Source organism: Populus nigra, chromosome 17 (assembly GCF_951802175.1).
Source record: "Populus nigra chromosome 17, ddPopNigr1.1, whole genome shotgun sequence".
NCBI classification, from domain to species: Eukaryota; Viridiplantae; Streptophyta; class Magnoliopsida; order Malpighiales; family Salicaceae; genus Populus; species Populus nigra.
The window spans coordinates 560,991-578,096 of record NC_084868.1 but is presented as its reverse complement, the minus strand read 5'-3'; the positions used below and the strand labels follow the sequence as shown (position 1 = coordinate 578,096).

Genomic DNA, 17,106 nt, shown 5'->3' with positions numbered 1-17,106 from the left:
ACATAAGCCCATAAAACGGCAAAAACATGGCCCATCAGGGCCCAATATTTCCGGACATTTGAAGCTCATGATTTATCAATTATATATCCTGGGCCAGAGTAATGCCCAACAAATCTTGACACACCATGGCATTGCTAGCCGTTTACACAATAACGTTTAATAACAGACGTTGCCTGAAAATCTAGACTACAAGAACAGCTGGTTTGGATCATTAAATAAGTGGTCTAGTAATAAAAAATTAGAATAATTTTTTTTTTTGTGGTTTTAAATTCGAGTCTTATAATTGCTAATATAATAATCACTTGAGGCTTATATGGTCGTTAACTTAAGAAACCGTGGGATTACTCGAAATACACACAAGCTGACCTAGACACCCACATTAATAATAAAAAAATACTAGTATGGAGTAAAAGCTTTATTACTTTTGTGTTTTAAAAATATCTTTAAAAAAATTTAAAAATTGAAATGTTTTTAATATTTTCACATCGTTTTGATATATTAATATTAAAAATAATTTTTTTTAAATAAAAAAAATATTATTTTAATATATTTTTAAAAATTATTATTATCACACTTTCAAATATGTATCCATCTTTGACACTATTACCTATAATTTTCTGATTTTACAACTACTAATGGTATACCGTAGCATCGTTACTATAATAATAATAATAAATAAATAAATGATTAGACCTCTTTTCATGCTGTTTCTTTTGTTTTTTCCTTGACACGGCAAAAGTTCTTCGTCTTCACCTGAATAATATGGTCGTAAAATAGCCAAGAAAAACAAAGGTATGCCGATCGCATCCGGTCCTTTTCTTGCCGTCTGCGCTCTCTGTTATTCCCTTCTTCAAATAAACTCCTCCGTGCACAAGCTATGGAGCACAGAGGAAATTCAACTTCTTGTAGTTGTAGGATGTCTAACATTAGCGTCCAAACCTTAATGCATTTTCTTATTTATAGATAAATAGGTAAAAATAAAAACTATCTTTTTTGAAGAATAGAGAAAAAAAAACCCTTTTATTATTCGTTATATAGGATCTACGTATTGATTCTTTTCTTGTTTTATTTTTTATGAAATCAATTAACTGAAAAATAATTAGAGAAAAAATAAATTTTATGTATTTTATTCATTAATAAATTAATTTCTAAAACTAGAAAACAAATTGCATCATTTAAAAAATTATTATGAAAATAGTATTTTGAAAATGATTAGAATTGAAGGAGAAAGATAATTAAATTAATAAATGAAAATAATATATATAATTCTATTATTCTCCTTGAAAAACTCTTATCTATGAATATGAAGGGAGAAGTGAAATATTGATAAGAATATAAGGACGAGAGTAAATTTCATGCAAACGTTTCTCAATACGTGTAACCAAGACATTACACGATTCCTAGTCCGAAGGCAAAGGAAGTAGGAAAACTGTATCCCACTGCTAAAACCCTCGTTTCTCTTCTTCCCCTCGTGACTCTCGCTTCAAAAACCTAGACTTCTCTCTGTCGCTCTCTGAACAAGAAGGGTAAAAGAAGAAAATGAGTGTGTCAATGGAGTTGTTATCTGCTGGCTGTACTTCTTTGCTAACAAAAAAGCCATCTCTTTGTTCATCTTCTTCAATGGCTTTGTTTGCCCCATCCTTAAAGTTTCAATCTCTATTGCTTAAACCTAGCGGTCACAGGTTGTCTTTTGAGTCTCCAAGGGCTTTTGTCCCTAAAGGGCTTGGTGTTGGCGTTGGTTTTCGTTCTGGGAATTCGTTGAACCGACAAATTGTGGTATTTGCTGGCTCTCACGAGGATTCTGTAAGAATTGCAATTCCTATTCTTTTAATTTCATCTACCGTTTGAAAATTTGAAATTTGAATTCTTGAATTCTTTTTGAGTGATTTTTGTGTTTTTCCAATTGGGTTTCCCTTTTTTGACTGTTGAATTTGTGTTGGGTGTTAGTGCTTTTTGTTGAACATGAGAAAGCTGTGCTGTTTGATTAACATCGAATTTTCATGGTTTGATTTGGTTTTGTATTTAGAGCAATCCCATCTTGTTTGTGCCAATTTTTAAAGCTTTTTGTTGCTCTTTGCAATTTTCATTTCAAGAGAGATTTTTAAAATGGGTTCTTTTCAATGTTTGAATTGAAATGAGGTGTAATTGGATCATCTTTTATTTTTTTTGTTCATATTTTTTGTTGGCAATGTTTAGGAGCATTCAGAGATTGAAGTGGAAAAGGAAAGTCAAGATAAAAAATTAGAGGGTGAAGAATCAGAGGAAGTATGGAAGCAGACACTAGAATCTTTCAAAGAACAAGCTTTAAGGTTGCAAAGTGTTTCTCAAGAAGCATATGAGATATACTCAGAGAAAGCCATGGTTATTTTGGAAGAAACTTCAGAGAAGTTAAAGATTCAAGCAGTGAAGGCAAAGAAGGATTTGGGTGAGCTAGCAAAGGAACTTGGTGAAGATAGTATAGAGTATCTTGTAGCAGCTACAGAGAATTCTCCAGAACCAGTGAAGGAGGTTGTGGAAACGTTATCTTCTTCGACCGATGATTTTAATGATATTTCTAAAGTCCGTGATTTCCAAGTTGGAATACCATATGGTATGACTAGTGCGCCACTGGAACTCATTTTGTTAAAATTTTGTTGAATGAGGTTTCTGTCATAAATTAGAATTTGTTAGGAGTAACAACATGATAGATATAACAATGTTGCAATATACTGTCAATTTACGGTTGCAAGCTCTTCTGGTCTATTCTATTATACGACCCTTAATAATGCTAACTGAATATGGATGAGCTGGGAAAGGTTTTGTTGAATTGTCTCTCCCCACCCCACATTGGTTGCTCTTAACTGGGCAATTGCCTTTTAGTGTATTTTCTATTTTAAATGGCTTCAATGTTTTTCATGCTATTGCTATACTTCGCAGGTTTATTACTTGCTACTGCTGGATTTCTCTCCTTCATGCTGTCAGGCAGCATCAATTCCATTAGGTTTGGTGTCATTCTTGGTGGTGCACTTCTGGCTTTAAGCGTATCAAGTTTAAAATCTTACAAAAGAGGAGAGCCAGATTCCTTGGCCTTGAAAGGACAGGCAGGTTAGTATGTGGTTCTATTCTATAATAAAACATAGACATATAAAAAGAAAAAATCTCAAATTGCTTTCTGTTGGTAGCTTCTAAACTATATGAGCTTAGGCAGGCTGCTTTCTGTTTCTTATTAGTTATATAGTTGGATCATTTTGGACAAGTTTTGGAATATGGTATCATATGTAACAAAGGATGCCGTTTAGTTATGAATTTAACAGCATGCACCTTGTGTAGAATGTCTCAAAGCATAAGGATGAAATGCTTGGATTCACTTGCAGGTTCATAACAAAGAGAGATCAGGGTTAAGTTAAAAATTTAAAAGGCACCTAGCTTAGCTCTTCCTCATCTATAAGTTTTTGCTTCTATTGCATATTTTAACCATTTAGGTTTTGTGAGTACATGTTTTCGATGCTTTGGGGCATTCTTTCCTCCATGCTCTAACTCATCAGGCTGACTATTTTGATTGTATTTTCTGATAATATTAGTGTGTGAGCTACTTCGGGATGAAAGGATAGCTATTATTTCGGGCCATTGCTTGATCACTTTTTTTCTTACATGGTTTTTATTTTTTTATTCTCTACAACTTATGCTATACTTGTACATATCTTCTGTTGTATATTTGACTTCAAGCTTTTAACTATTGTGTTTGGTCCTGCAGCAATAGTGGCTATAATCTTTCTTAGGGACATTAGAATCATAATGACTCGGGTACGGGTTCTTTAAACAGCCATGTCGTCTTTCCCGTTTTATCTGCTGTATTACATATTTGTTGTTGTGTTTCAAAGTTCTAACAGTCTAAACTTTTTTGTTTTGCAGGGAGGTTCATTTTTTACTCCTGTTGCAACCCTCATCAGGTTCCTTGTTCCCTAATTTTTTTGTGCTATCATATTTCCTTTTCTACCTTAGTAGTTAGGATGGAAAGTTAGCTGGTAAAAGTTATTTTTTTCAAGTCTAAACTAACAATTAGACAAGGTGCTCGAGCACTTGAACTTTGATGTGGTTTGAAAGGTTCAGGAAATTCTAGGTTAAAATTGAGGAAATGTTCTGGGATTTGCCACTCAATTCTCTTAAGAGTGCAGCACAGGAGTTGCATCATGCAGCCTTTGATGAAAATTGTTCGATCTCAAATGAAACAAGAATTGGTATCTGCATGTATAATATCCTAGGCCATCCAGTGCAATTTTGCTCAAGATACACAATGTACCGTCTTACAAAATAACATTGGGCAATTTACACAGGTCCAATAACATAAGTAGTCTCAATCCAAGACCAGGAAACATTGCTCATCTCATGCCTATGAACTCATGGTAGATCTGGTAGTGGTTATGGTTCAGTCTAGCCAAGTTTTTTACTTGTAGCATCTCTCAGTTTATACTTTTCTGATACTGTTAAGTTTATACCTTTTGGTTTCTTCATGTTAATTAGTCAAAGCCACCTTCTGAAAGCAGCATATCCGTAATCTGTCTTGCTGCATGCGTACATGGTCATGCACACACTTGCCTTGCTCCGAGTCATAAAACCACATGGACTTATCTTAGTACAGTAAGAGGACATGAGTATCTCCATTTTCAGATGCTTGTAGGCTCTATGTCAAGCATTTTATTTATAGTGGTATTTATCTCATTGTGTGTGCATTTGATTTTCTGATAACTGGCATTGCTTTTCAGTGGTGCCGTGGTTGCATTCTATCTATATAAGATCGCCGTGGGTGGTAAGCAGAGTAAGGGGTCAGACTTGGGACATGGAGCAGAAAATTGATGTATTTGTTCCACTGGTTAGTTGGATTGCATGCTATCTTTGTTCTTCTTCCCTCCCTCTCAACCCTCACCTTTTCTTGAACAAATATTATTACTTGTCGTGATGCAAAACTTCATCATATATGAATCTCCACTTTCTTTTTCAGCATTTTCTTTAATAAAAAAAATACACAAGTTGCTGTTGTTAACCTATGCCTAGAATGATAAGTTTGCTGCCAAGTTGGTCTTCCATGATTCTGTATTTTAGCTGATCAAATTAACTTCTCCTGTGACCTCCAGGTGGAAGGTTTACGACATTACTAGCTCTGGAAGAAAAAGATGGGATCCCAGAAAACATTGCTTGATTCTGAAGCGTCGGGTTACTGATTACAGCTTTTTGTCTACTTTTAGTTTGGGTTGCTAGGGTATGGGAGAAAGTTACAATAATCTGGCGGATATTTCCCCCTTAATGTGCTGAAATTACTGGTGTTTTCTCCCTCCAATGCCACAGGGTTATATTGATATTTGTTCATTTCGTGTTGTTTAGTTATATTGGCGGATACATCGTGTTGTTTTCTCCCTCCAATACGCTATTGTAGTGTTGTTATCATTTGCCTGGGAGGACCTTGCAGAAGTTAGTGATATAATAATTTCTAGGCAGTAGGAAGACTGTTCTGTAGTTACCGGTGTACAGTTAAAATCATTGGTAGCTAATAGCGTATGCAAGTGCAATCTACTTCATTCGGGCGTGGGCGTAAATTTATACGCTAAGACGAAACAGCTTCTTAGCTACCTTGAACCTGGAAAGCAATTGATCTAAAAACAGTTATTATTTAAGATCCAAGCCATACAATGTAAAATGCCCACCTTCACAGGACTTACGATAACTCTCAGCTAGAAGGACAACTTGAATTAGTTTTAGAAACCAAGGAAAAATCCTTGATAACCTAGGCAGCAAGAAACTGGAATGCAACCAAGATGGCCAAAAATTTTGAATCCCATAACGCTTCTTACATTGAATTGAAAATTTGCTGTGTTCCATGGAATTACATGCAGAACTTGTAATATTAATTTACATATACGTGTGACTGAATGGGAGCGTGCTGGCTGAAATAGCTACAAGCCAAATCGAAGCTGATAGGTCACTTCGAAATTTGGAGATGCTGCTTCTTTACTCGATGCCTCAGCACATCATCTCACTAGCTCACCTTCAGATGTCCCCACGGGGAGCATGATGAACAGGGATGTCTGCTTGACTATCCAATGGCATATACTGTGCCATGATAGCCCGTATCTCTGAATCCATGTATCTCTGTGTGCACATTAATAAAGATAAAATTCAGTTCACTGTTATTAGCATTAAAACCAGACCTGTTAATCAATAATTTCAGATGTATCTCAACACCACCAAATCCAAATTCATAATATTTGTTTTTGTCCGGATTTTCATTCTCAAAATACTCATTTGGCAAGCATCTGTTTTTTTCCCTGAATGATGCGCCGTCATTTAAATCAACTAGGAACTTGGGTCCTCAATGATGCTTGAGCATGTACTTCGGCAAGGATTTTGCACCAAACCACACGTGCACACACAAAAGAAGAACAGGCATTTTTTGTCATGTTCCATCGAGATTGCTAAGATTTGACAAATGCCACATGCGTGTTTTTCTACATTAAAGCTAAAATAAGGAATGGCACGAAAAATTTAAGATACATACCCGGATTCTGTACTTGTAAATTGCATATCCAGCAACACCAGCAGCAGCCAAGCCAAGAATAATAATCCAAACAAAGCTCCAGCTGTAATTTGTGTTGGCAGCTTTACCTAAATCATTGTAAAACATATATCAGTGGAGGCTAACATGACAGAAGCAAATGTATTGTGGAATGCTAGTGATCCCATTTAGCATAGAAGATTCCAAGAGCCAATAACCAAAACTAGTCCCAACTCTAGAGTTGAGTTGAACTTGGAGACTACTTTTAAGAACTGAAACAGAAGAACTGAAATGCAATACCTTCATAAGGTACAAGGTGTATCTACCAGTTTTAGAAATAGGTTCCACAAAGATTTGAGCTTCTATGTTAATTGATGAAACTGAAAATATATTTCACAGCACAGTTCATCATGCTAGAAATTGACATCCTTCAAAGCATCCAATTTAAAATGAAAAATTGCACCACAGTTGAAAAACTCATAATGAGGACTTTGAAGTATGCTGTGCATACACACAACTGCAAATTGATTGTTTGGTTAACAGAGCAGGTTATTCAAAACCCTCAGAGGATACTCACTTATGCACGTGTCATGTTCTTGCATATACAATAAACCACCACCGCAGCTGCAGTCATAACTGCCCCAGGTATTTTTGCATTTGCATTCTGAACACTGGCAGGCCAGCTTGTCTTTGCATTCATCCACATCTGGGAAACAGCCAAAAGAGAACGTTTGAAGAGTGCCTCATAACTACTTCGTCTCACAAACAAAAGAAAATGACATGTTGCTTGCAATTTATAAAGAAGCAACATATCCTAGATGGAAAAGAACCAGTGTGCAATTGATTTAATGCATGGAAATTTAAAATGAGAGAAGAAAAATATTTCCTCAAATCATCTAAGAAGAAACCAAAGCTGTTGAGTTATTCATTGATGACAAGGTTCAATGAATGGGTTCCACAAACATTTTGGACTGGAAGTAACTGCATGCATGTTGCATCAAATGTGTTTTCATAAAACTGGAATACAGAAATTTGTACTTGTTCATCTAATATTTTACCAATGAAAACTTGCATAATCTTCACTGAGGAAAATTCTTCATCTGGAACTTAAAATAATAGTAGTAGTTCAAGGAGCTATTACGAATAATCCAGCTGAGCCCGCAAAATTGCATTCCACTAAATAGTATAATGTTGGAACAATAACAAAGAAAAGCAGCAAGAGTACCTTCACAGGAATTTACTCCATCACCCTTGAATCCTGGAGGACACTTGCAACCTTGAGAATGATCTTCCTGAAACCCATATGAGAACCAATGAATAAGTCACATTAGAAACAATCAAATTAAGCATGTGAGCAAGAAAACAGTAAGCTGGATAATTTCCATAAAATTCAAGACTCACAGCACAAGCAGAAAAGGTCCTGCCATCTTGAGTTTTCTTCCAGCATCCTCCATTGTTAAGTTCACAACGTGAAGAACCCGAAGCTGTTGAACAAACAAGCAAAAAGATTATGTTCACAGAATTAAAACAGAGATGCTTCTAAACTTGAGTCAAAACTAAACTTAGGATTACATGAAAGAAATTTACCTTCACAGCGAGTATAACCATCACCAACAAACTTCACACCCTGAACTACAGGACATTCACATACTCTACCCCGGAAAGTATCCTATAACAATCAAATTCCAGGACCAAAATAAACTTAGAATCAAAGAATGCACCAAAAACATAATACCACAAAATGTTGAAATTCTGAAGACACCTTGCATGCAGTAAGGTTAGCAGCCTTGTCCTGCCAGCACCCACCATTGTTTTCTAGACACTCGTTGGTTTCTACATCTGTAAAGAAAACTAGCAAATAATGACTTCCATCTCACAAGAGTCTATCAAAAAAACAGCAGTGAAAATATGAGTATAGTTAATCATGCTAAATTCTGCTACTCAAAAGGAATTGCTTCCATCATTTCACCAAAAAAAAATACTGCAGCAATGTGCTCTTTTATTGTGTTGGTAAACGATTTGAACAACTTCTGCACAGTAACTAGTACACCAGCACAGGAACACATGGTTAACTGCCAGCAGTTATGAAACATCTTGTAGTAAAATTAAGCCTGATAGATAACCTTCACTTAAGCATATGGCTGGCTCCGTGGTCTCTTCAAAACCTGCACATATCGCCTTAAGAACTGCTCCTTTGCCCAACTTACCTGAAAACAGTAACAAGTACAGATTGGAAATGATCATCAAGCAATTAGAAAGCTGAACATCAGAGTAAGAATGTTTACTTCAAACCTCTATATTGCCTGTTGTTTATTACAAGAGTTGGAAGTATAGTCACATCTCCTCGAGACCCTTTTCCGATCTGAATAGATAATTCAAAAACCAAAAAAAGAAAGTTAGCTGATTTCCCAAAGAATAAAACCTTAAAGGAACAGACAGCACATCAGTTTGGAGCAATTAAATTTTGGTGGACTTAACCTGTGTATCTTGTTCAGCTTTAAGAACTTCGTTTTCCACATCTGCCTCAGGGTCTCCTATGCATTTATCTATCTTCCTAAGATCAACACCTAAGTTTGCAAAACAACCATTTTCAGAAGCTGCTTTTTTTTTTTCTCTGGTCTCGATAAACACCAGAAGTCAATTCAGCAGCAAATGGATTAACTTAGCCTTATTCTGAACAGAAGAATCAGACAAACATTTCATCCAAAAGAAAACGATAGGTAACTTAAGATCAAGAACATTGTAGTAACAGCTATAAAAGAAAGTTACGCAAAAAATTTAAGAAAATTGACTAGACAAACAACATACAGAGAGCAGTTGTTTTCTACAGAGTGTGGACATGAAAACATATATTATATAGCCAATCACTTACCAAGAGATTGGATAACTTGATCTGCACACTCTTTGGTGTATTTCTTGTCCTTCATTGGGCAACGGATTGAAAAATCAGTCACATAGTCCCACCAAAGCCATGGCTTTTTACTTTCACTGACCACTTTATAAAAGCAAGCTTGGCGTAGATTCTGTACTACAACATCTTTTCCATCATACCCTTTGCTAAAATCCTGCTCAGGATCTGGAGCACAGTACCTCCCATGGTTGATGCACTGGGATTTGCATTGTTTGCTCAGAATGAATGCCTCTGGGCAATACCATGTTATGTAGTGAGGGGTGAACTGTGTGTAACCCTTCTGCTCGAGTATCTGAGCTGCACCTTTGAAGTTCTTGACAAACTCAATCTGACTGTCACATTTTGGCCCGCACTCATCATTGCTATTTGTCCAGAACTCATACTCAACCCGTTCATCAGGATGTGGAAGAGACTCTGTCCAATCAAGATTCATGTTAACCATCTCTCCATCAAATAGAGCTTTCTTGATACTGTCACCCAAGGACTTGCTAATAAGTGCTGAGGGGATAGTGATGTTCTGCAGATAAGCAGCATCTAAATTGTCTTCTTCAGGGGTGTCCATGGTAATCAGTGGTTCAACCTTGTCATCTGCTACAAGAATAGCTGCTGCTCCACCTTTCTGTGCATTCCATGCCTTCAAGGTAAAGTAACAATCTGCAAAAATATACATTTTAGATACATCTAAAGGCAGATGATAAGAACATGATCACTTCCATAGAGAAAAGAACACCATAGTTAATTTTCCCAGGAATATCAGCCACACACGACAGCATATGATCCAAAGTATCACCACCAGACATAAAATTACACTTGGTTCCGGAATCAAGGTATAACTTTCATAACGAAGTAGAGAACCAGCATGGTTCAAAATTTCATAAATACATAAAGTCCACTTTCTAAACTTAATTATGCTGCTTTCTTCTGAATTGTTCTATCAACAACGTAATACAAGAGAAGTGTGGAATATCAGAACCCTATTCAATAACCAAGTAAAGTTGGACAAAGACGATTAGAATCCATCAGCCAACGAGTTTCCAGCATAATAAACAAAACGTGCTAGAAATCAACACAAAAATTCCAGTTACTTTTAGAAAAAAAATTCCGTTACTCTAACATGGCATATATAGCATAATTACCACTAAGATCAAACCTATTTAACAGTTATCACACAATTAATTTATCATCAAAACAAATATACTACGAAAAACTACAAACAAACTTTGAACTTCACTCCACACAAATTATTACTTGCCATTAAAATTATACATAAAAAGGGATAAAAAGCAATCAAAGAGGTGAAATTTAAGAAGCTAACCTCCACGATCAGCAAGGACAAAAGTAGGTAACCCTCCAGGCCTAGATTTGAAAGAGATATCAACCTCATCAAACCCTTTGCATGCCTTTTGATTAGCTTTTGGATAAACCACAGTACCAACTAAAGTTCCTCCATATTGAGGAACTCCGAAATTACCAATCGCGCATTCATAAACACCTTTCAATGACTCAGGTGATGTTAGTTTCAAGCTGTTTTTCTCTACTACAAACCTACCAGAACAAAACCCACATAGCAAAAACCATACACAAACCAAAAATCCTAACTTTTCCCTCATTTTTTCACTAAAAATCCAATCTTTCACTCAAAACTTCAATGGATCAAGCCAAAAGAAAAGACCCAGTTTTTAGTTTTATTCTCCCTTCCTGAAACAACAAGACAGCCAGAAATATAATTCTAAATGCAAATTAAATAAAAAGTGGAATCTTATAGGCTAAGAAAAAGAAATAAATCAAACGAATCAAAAAGAGACAAACTTTCTATCAAAGCTTGTTTCTTGACGATCCCGGATGGGAAATACAAGCAAATGTCCACGAGGAAACTGCTTTTATTGGCTTATCTATAGTTTCCTGCTGGGTGTTGAGAGCTGAATTTTACACAAAGGCAGGGGCTTTCTTTTTTGGAAGGGAAAAGAATATAAAAAAGGATATATATTTAAAGAAGTGGGTAGTTGTCGCTATTATAATTATTTGAAATAGAAAATCGAATTTTAAAAATTAAAAGGATTGGGATGCTGCCTTGTTGGAGTTCACGTAGAAAAATTAAAGTATAAGCAATCAACGACCCGTCTCCTAGAGGAACTGGAAAGATTTAAACCGCCTTTGATCAAGGCCTAATTTTAGCTTTACTTTTCTTTTCTTTCTTTTTTATGACTAGAGACCTTGAGCTATGGGATTCTAATGAGCCGGCACTTGCAATAAAATAATAAATGAAAAATGCTTTCTTTTTAACCATTGGAGCAAACACGTGTAGTCAAATTTTATTTTGTTGATAAAATATTATTTGATTTATTGATTTATTTTTATTTTCTTGTCTTCTTGTTTGTGCTGTCGATGGCTATGGTCATGATAATATTTTAATGGCCCGGATTACGAACAGCAAACATGTGTCCCAATCAAGACAGTTACCTTGGACACGTTCTGATTCAAATTTTTACCTTACATGCGATCCACGTGCTTGGTCACCTTTTTTTTGTTTTTCCAGTTTTAACCCTTTCTTCTTTAAAGTCGATCGGTCCCATTAATAAATAGATAATGTTTTTTTTTTTTTTTAATAGATATATATATATATATATATATATATATATCATTTCATCTGACATTAAAAAGAGGTAAAATGTCTTGAGAAATGATTGCAGCTCCACACTAAAAAAATTGTCTGCTGGGAAAATATAATGATATTGTTGCTTCTCTGTTAAAAATAATTAACACTGAGAGTATTTAAGTATTTCTACAAAGATTATTTATTATTTCCAAATAAAATTGGTTTAAATAAATATTTCTTTATTTTACACAATAAAATTACCAAATATTATTGAAAGCAAATAATTTAAACTTGGCATTAAAGGGTATTTTTATTTTTTATATTTGATTAAATATAAAAAAATAATAAACAATTAAAATGCATAGTATACAACAAATATACTCTTAAAATTAAATCGTTTAAGCTTGAGAATGAGGGGCAATTTTGTTTTTTCTTAGTAGATTTTTTATAGTTATAAAGTAAGCTCGGGGGCAATTTCTTATTTGGTTAAATAAGAAAAGGGTGGGCGTGCATGTACAACACTCGAAGAGGAGGCAAAGGTGCCTCCCAACATCCACAAATATCCTTTTGGAAGCGTTGTTGTGTCATATTTTTATTGGTGCGACAAGTGTTGATATTGGTGATCTGGTTTGTTTTCTGTAAGTTTTTTTTTATTTATTTCCCTTTATCTCTCTTTTCTTGAAAACAACAGCTTGGGCCTTTTAGTTGTCAGTATTTTATATTCAATCCTTATTCTTTTAATTTTTAATATTTTTATAATGATCATTTTGTAAAATTTTATTTATTTTTAATTTCATCGTTCGATCTGATTTTATCAAATATTATATTTTTCAATTTCGCCCTTATTTTTTGGGTTTTTATTTTTTTTCCTTAGCTTTTTTGCAAAAATTTCAGTTGTGTTTAATTTCACTCTTAAATTCAAATTGATGGTATTATATTTTTCAACATAGTCCTCATTATTTTTATTTATAAATTTTTTCTTAGTTTTTTTTTGTAAAAGTTATTATTATTTTCAATTTCATCATTTAATTACAACATCGTTTTTATTTTTTATATCAATTTTTATCCTCATTCTCTTGATTTTTTTTATTGAATTACCAAATTGAATTTTCTTTTTAATTTTACCCTTCAATTAAATAAAAAAATTATTTTTATTTTCAATTTTAATCTTTATTCTTTTAATTGTTATTTTTAATTCCTGTACATAATTGAACTTTTTTTTTCAATTTCATCATTCTGTATTTGATTTTTTGAGAATTGTACTTTATAGTTTTTTTTTTATATTGAGTAAATCAGGTCTAATAACCTGGGTGATAATTTTAAAAAGTTAACATGGGTTTAACTGGATATCTTTGGCTAACTCGTCACTGATTATTAAAGATATAGGTTTTGTTATGTTAACTCGAATTAAAAACTGGTTTTTTTAATTTTATTTTTATCCATTTTGTTCTTATATATTTGATGGACATGGATCCATCTATTATCTGTTCCTATTTTTTAAATAGTTTGGCCCGCGTGAATCACAAATACCAATACTAGGCAATATACAATGCAAAAAAATAAAGAATATATTTATCAATTTTAATTAAATAAAATGAAGTATTCTCCACGAAGTGGGACATGGGCTAGGCAATATACAATAAAATATGTCACAACACAAAGCATTCAAAGAAAATCCATGCAGAAAATATATAAGAATCACTTGATATTAAAATCATGTCACTCGATAATTGAATATGAAAATATAAAAAAATAGGATATATTATAAAGAAAAATATTTTTTTTTTGCATTAACGAGATATAATTTTAAAGGTATTGTCTTACATAAAACTTGGTAATTTAAGAGAAATTTAGTAGAGAGTGCAAAAGTGTTAAAGCAAAAGAGAAAAAAATAAAAGATTTCATGATCTTTATAAACTTATTAGCCAAAGTTTTTTTAGATGATTAAATGTATGCTTGGATCGTTACATGTCAACTGAAATGTTATGCATTATTTATATAAAATTATTATATTTTAGATAATTTTTTATAAAATTAAAAGGGAAAATAAACTTTTATTTTACCAATAAGATTATCTCTTGGGATTCGAAGTTTATTAAAACATGAAATAGTTGATTTTGGCTATTACGACATCATTAATGTAGCTGATCAGATCTTGAATATCTGAGCTGCACCTTTGACGTTCTTGACAAACTCAATCTGACTGTCACATTTTGGCCTGCACTCGTCATGGCTATTTGTCCAGATCTCGTACCCAACCCGTTCATCACGATGTGGAAGAGACTCTGTCCAATCAAGATTCATGTTAACCATCTCTCCATCAGATAGAGCTTTCTTGATACTGTCACCCAAGGACTTGCTAATAAGTGCTGAGGGGATAGTGATGTTCTGCACATATGCAGCATCTGCATCATCTTCTTCAGGGGTGTCCATGGTAATCAGTGGTTCAACCTTGTCATCTGCTACAAGAATAGCTGCTGCTCCACTGTTCTGTGCATTCCATGCCTTCAAGGTAAAGTAACAATCTGCAAAAATATACATTTCAGATACATCTACAGGCAGATGATAAGAACATGATCACTTCCATAGAGAAAAGAACACCATGGTTACTTTTCCCAGGAATATTAGCCACACACGACAGCATATGATCCAAAGTATCACCACCAGACATAAAATTACACTTGGTTCCGGAATCAAGGTATAACTTTCACAACGAAGTAGAGAACCAGCATGGTTCAAAATTTCATAAACACATAAAGTCCATTTTCTAAACTTAATTATGCTGCTTTCTTATGAATTATTCTATCAACAACGTAATAGAAGAGAAGTGTGGAATATCAGAACCCTATTCAATAACCAAGAAAAGTTAGACAAAGACGATTAGAATCCATCAGCCAACGAGTTTCCAGCATAATAAACAAAACGTGCTAGAAATCAACACAAAAATTCCAGTTACTTTTAGAAAAAAATTCCGATTACTCTAACATGGCATATATAGCATAATTACCACTAAGATCAAACCTATTTAACAATTATCACAAAATTAATTTATCATCAAAACAAATATACTACTAAAAACTACAAACAAACTTTGAACTTCACTCCACACAAATTATCACTTGCCATAAAAATTATACATTAAAAGGGATAAAAAGCAATCAAAGAAATGAAATTTAAGAAGCTAACCTCCACGATCAGCAAGGACAAAAGTAGGTAACCCTCCAGGCCTAGATTTGAAAGAGATATCAACCTCATCAAACCCTTTGCATGCCTTTTGATTAGCTTTTGGATAAACCACAGTACCAACTAAAGTTCCTCCATATTGAGGAACTCCGAAATTACCAATCGCGCATTCATAAACACCTTTCAATGACTCAGGTGATGTTAGTTTCAAGCTGTTTTTCTCTACTACAAACCTACCAGAACAAAACCTACATAGCAAAAACCATACACAAACCAAAAATCCTAACTTTTCCCTCATTTTTTCACTAAAAATCCAATTTTTCACTCAAAACTTCAATGGATCAAGCCAAAAGAAAAGAACCAGTTTTTAGTTTTATTCTCCCTTCCTGAAATAACAAGACAGCCGAAAATATAAATTTTGAGAACTTGAGCTATAGGACTCTAATGAGCCGGCACTTGCAATAAAATAATAAATGAAAAATGCGTGTAATAAAATTTTATTTTGTTGATAAAATATTATTTGAGAATTGATTGCAGCTCCAGACTAAAAAAATTGTCTGCTGGGAAAATATAATGATATTCATGCTTCTCTGTTAAAAAAAATTATCACCCAGAGTATTTAAATATTTATACAAAAATCATTTAATTATTTCTAAATAAAATGGGTATAAATAAATATTTTTTTATTTTGCATGGTGAAATGACCACAATATTATTAAAAGCAAATAATTTGAACCTGGCACTATGAGGTGTTTTTATTTTTTAAATTTGACCAAATATAAAAAATAATAAATAATTAAAATGCATAGTATAACAATAAAAATACTCTTAAAATCAAAATGTTCAAGCTTGAGATCAATGAGCCCTTTTGTTTTTTCACAATATAGTTTTTGTAATTATAAAGTAAGCCTAGGTGCAAGTTCTTATTTTACTAAATAAAAAACAGGTGGGCGCACATATAAGTCACCTGAAAGGGGAGGCAGAGGTGCCCACGCCTTTTGGGCACTGCATACGACGCTTCCTAACATAAAAAAATAACCTTCTAGAAATGTTGTTGTGTCATGTTCTTATTAGTGCGACGCGTGTTGGTGTTGGTGATTTGATGTGTTTCCAAGGGATCTTTCTTTCATTTATTTCCCTTTATCTCTCCTTTCCCAAAAACTATGGCTTGGACTTTTTAGATATCGGTATTTCATATTCAATTCTTATTTTTTTGATATTTAATTTTTCTGTAATGATTATTTTGTAAAAGTTTATTTGTTTTTAATTTCATCATCCGATCTGATTTTATTAGATATTACATTCTTCAATTTCGTCCTTGTTCTTTGTATTTCTATTTTTTTTCTTGGTTTTTTTTTGCAAAAGTTTCAGTTGTTTTTAATTTCATCTTTAAATTTAAATTGATGGTATTATGTTTTCCAACATAACCCTCATTATTTTGATTTCTAATTTTTTTTCTTAGCTATTTTGTAAAAGTTATTATTCTTTTCAATTTCATCCTTTAATTTCAACATTGTTTTTATTTTTTATATCAATTTTGATCTTCATTCTCTTGATTTTTTTGTCAATTTACTAAATTGAATTTTCTTTTCAATTTCACCCTTCAATTAAATAAAAATTTTATTTTTTTTTCAATTTTAATCGTTATTCTTTTAATTGTTATTTTTTAATAATTTTGTATAATTGAATTTTTTTTTTCAATTTCATCATTTTATATTTGATTGATTGGGAAGTTCATTTCATGGTTTTTTAAAATTGAGAAAGTTGGGTCTAATGACTTGGGTGACAATTTTGGAAAGTTAAAATAGGATTGACAGGATATCTCTGGCTGACTCGCCACTGATTATCAGGGTTACATGTTTATTGAGCCAACTTAAATTGACCAATACA

At 33.4% G+C, this 17,106-nt stretch overlaps 2 protein-coding genes across 4 annotated transcripts; one reads left to right on the top strand and one right to left on the bottom strand.

Moving 5' to 3' along the window:
• The first annotated feature begins 1,355 nt into the window (after window positions 1–1,355).
• LOC133677401 (protein FATTY ACID EXPORT 3, chloroplastic-like) lies at window positions 1,356–5,490 on the top strand. Its single transcript, XM_062099441.1, has 7 exons — window positions 1,356–1,803; window positions 2,197–2,590; window positions 2,917–3,084; window positions 3,734–3,783; window positions 3,892–3,929; window positions 4,743–4,849; window positions 5,112–5,490. The coding sequence occupies exons 1-6, from the start codon at window positions 1,540–1,542 to the stop codon at window positions 4,831–4,833; spliced, it is 1,005 nt and encodes a 334-aa protein (XP_061955425.1). The 5' UTR covers window positions 1,356–1,539; the 3' UTR covers window positions 4,834–4,849; window positions 5,112–5,490.
• Window positions 5,491–5,659: 169 nt separating this feature from the next.
• On the bottom strand, window positions 5,660–15,604 carry LOC133677400 (vacuolar-sorting receptor 1-like). Of its 3 annotated transcripts, XM_062099439.1 has the most exons (13): window positions 11,247–11,403; window positions 10,753–11,135; window positions 9,399–10,091; window positions 9,005–9,093; window positions 8,819–8,888; window positions 8,650–8,733; window positions 8,289–8,365; window positions 8,114–8,195; window positions 7,928–8,010; window positions 7,752–7,818; window positions 7,104–7,232; window positions 6,530–6,636; window positions 5,660–6,123 (listed from the first exon to the last, which is right to left on the bottom strand). In XM_062099439.1, the coding sequence occupies exons 2-13, from the start codon at window positions 11,045–11,047 to the stop codon at window positions 6,022–6,024; spliced, it is 1,878 nt and encodes a 625-aa protein (XP_061955423.1). In that variant the 5' UTR covers window positions 11,048–11,135; window positions 11,247–11,403; the 3' UTR covers window positions 5,660–6,021. The 3 variants fall into 3 exon arrangements, with proteins under 3 accessions (XP_061955423.1, XP_061955424.1, XP_061955422.1); XM_062099440.1 differs by lacking the exons at window positions 10,753–11,135; window positions 11,247–11,403 and adding an exon at window positions 15,220–15,604; XM_062099438.1 differs by having other exon boundaries at window positions 10,753–11,417.
• Window positions 15,605–17,106: the final 1,502 nt, after the last annotated feature.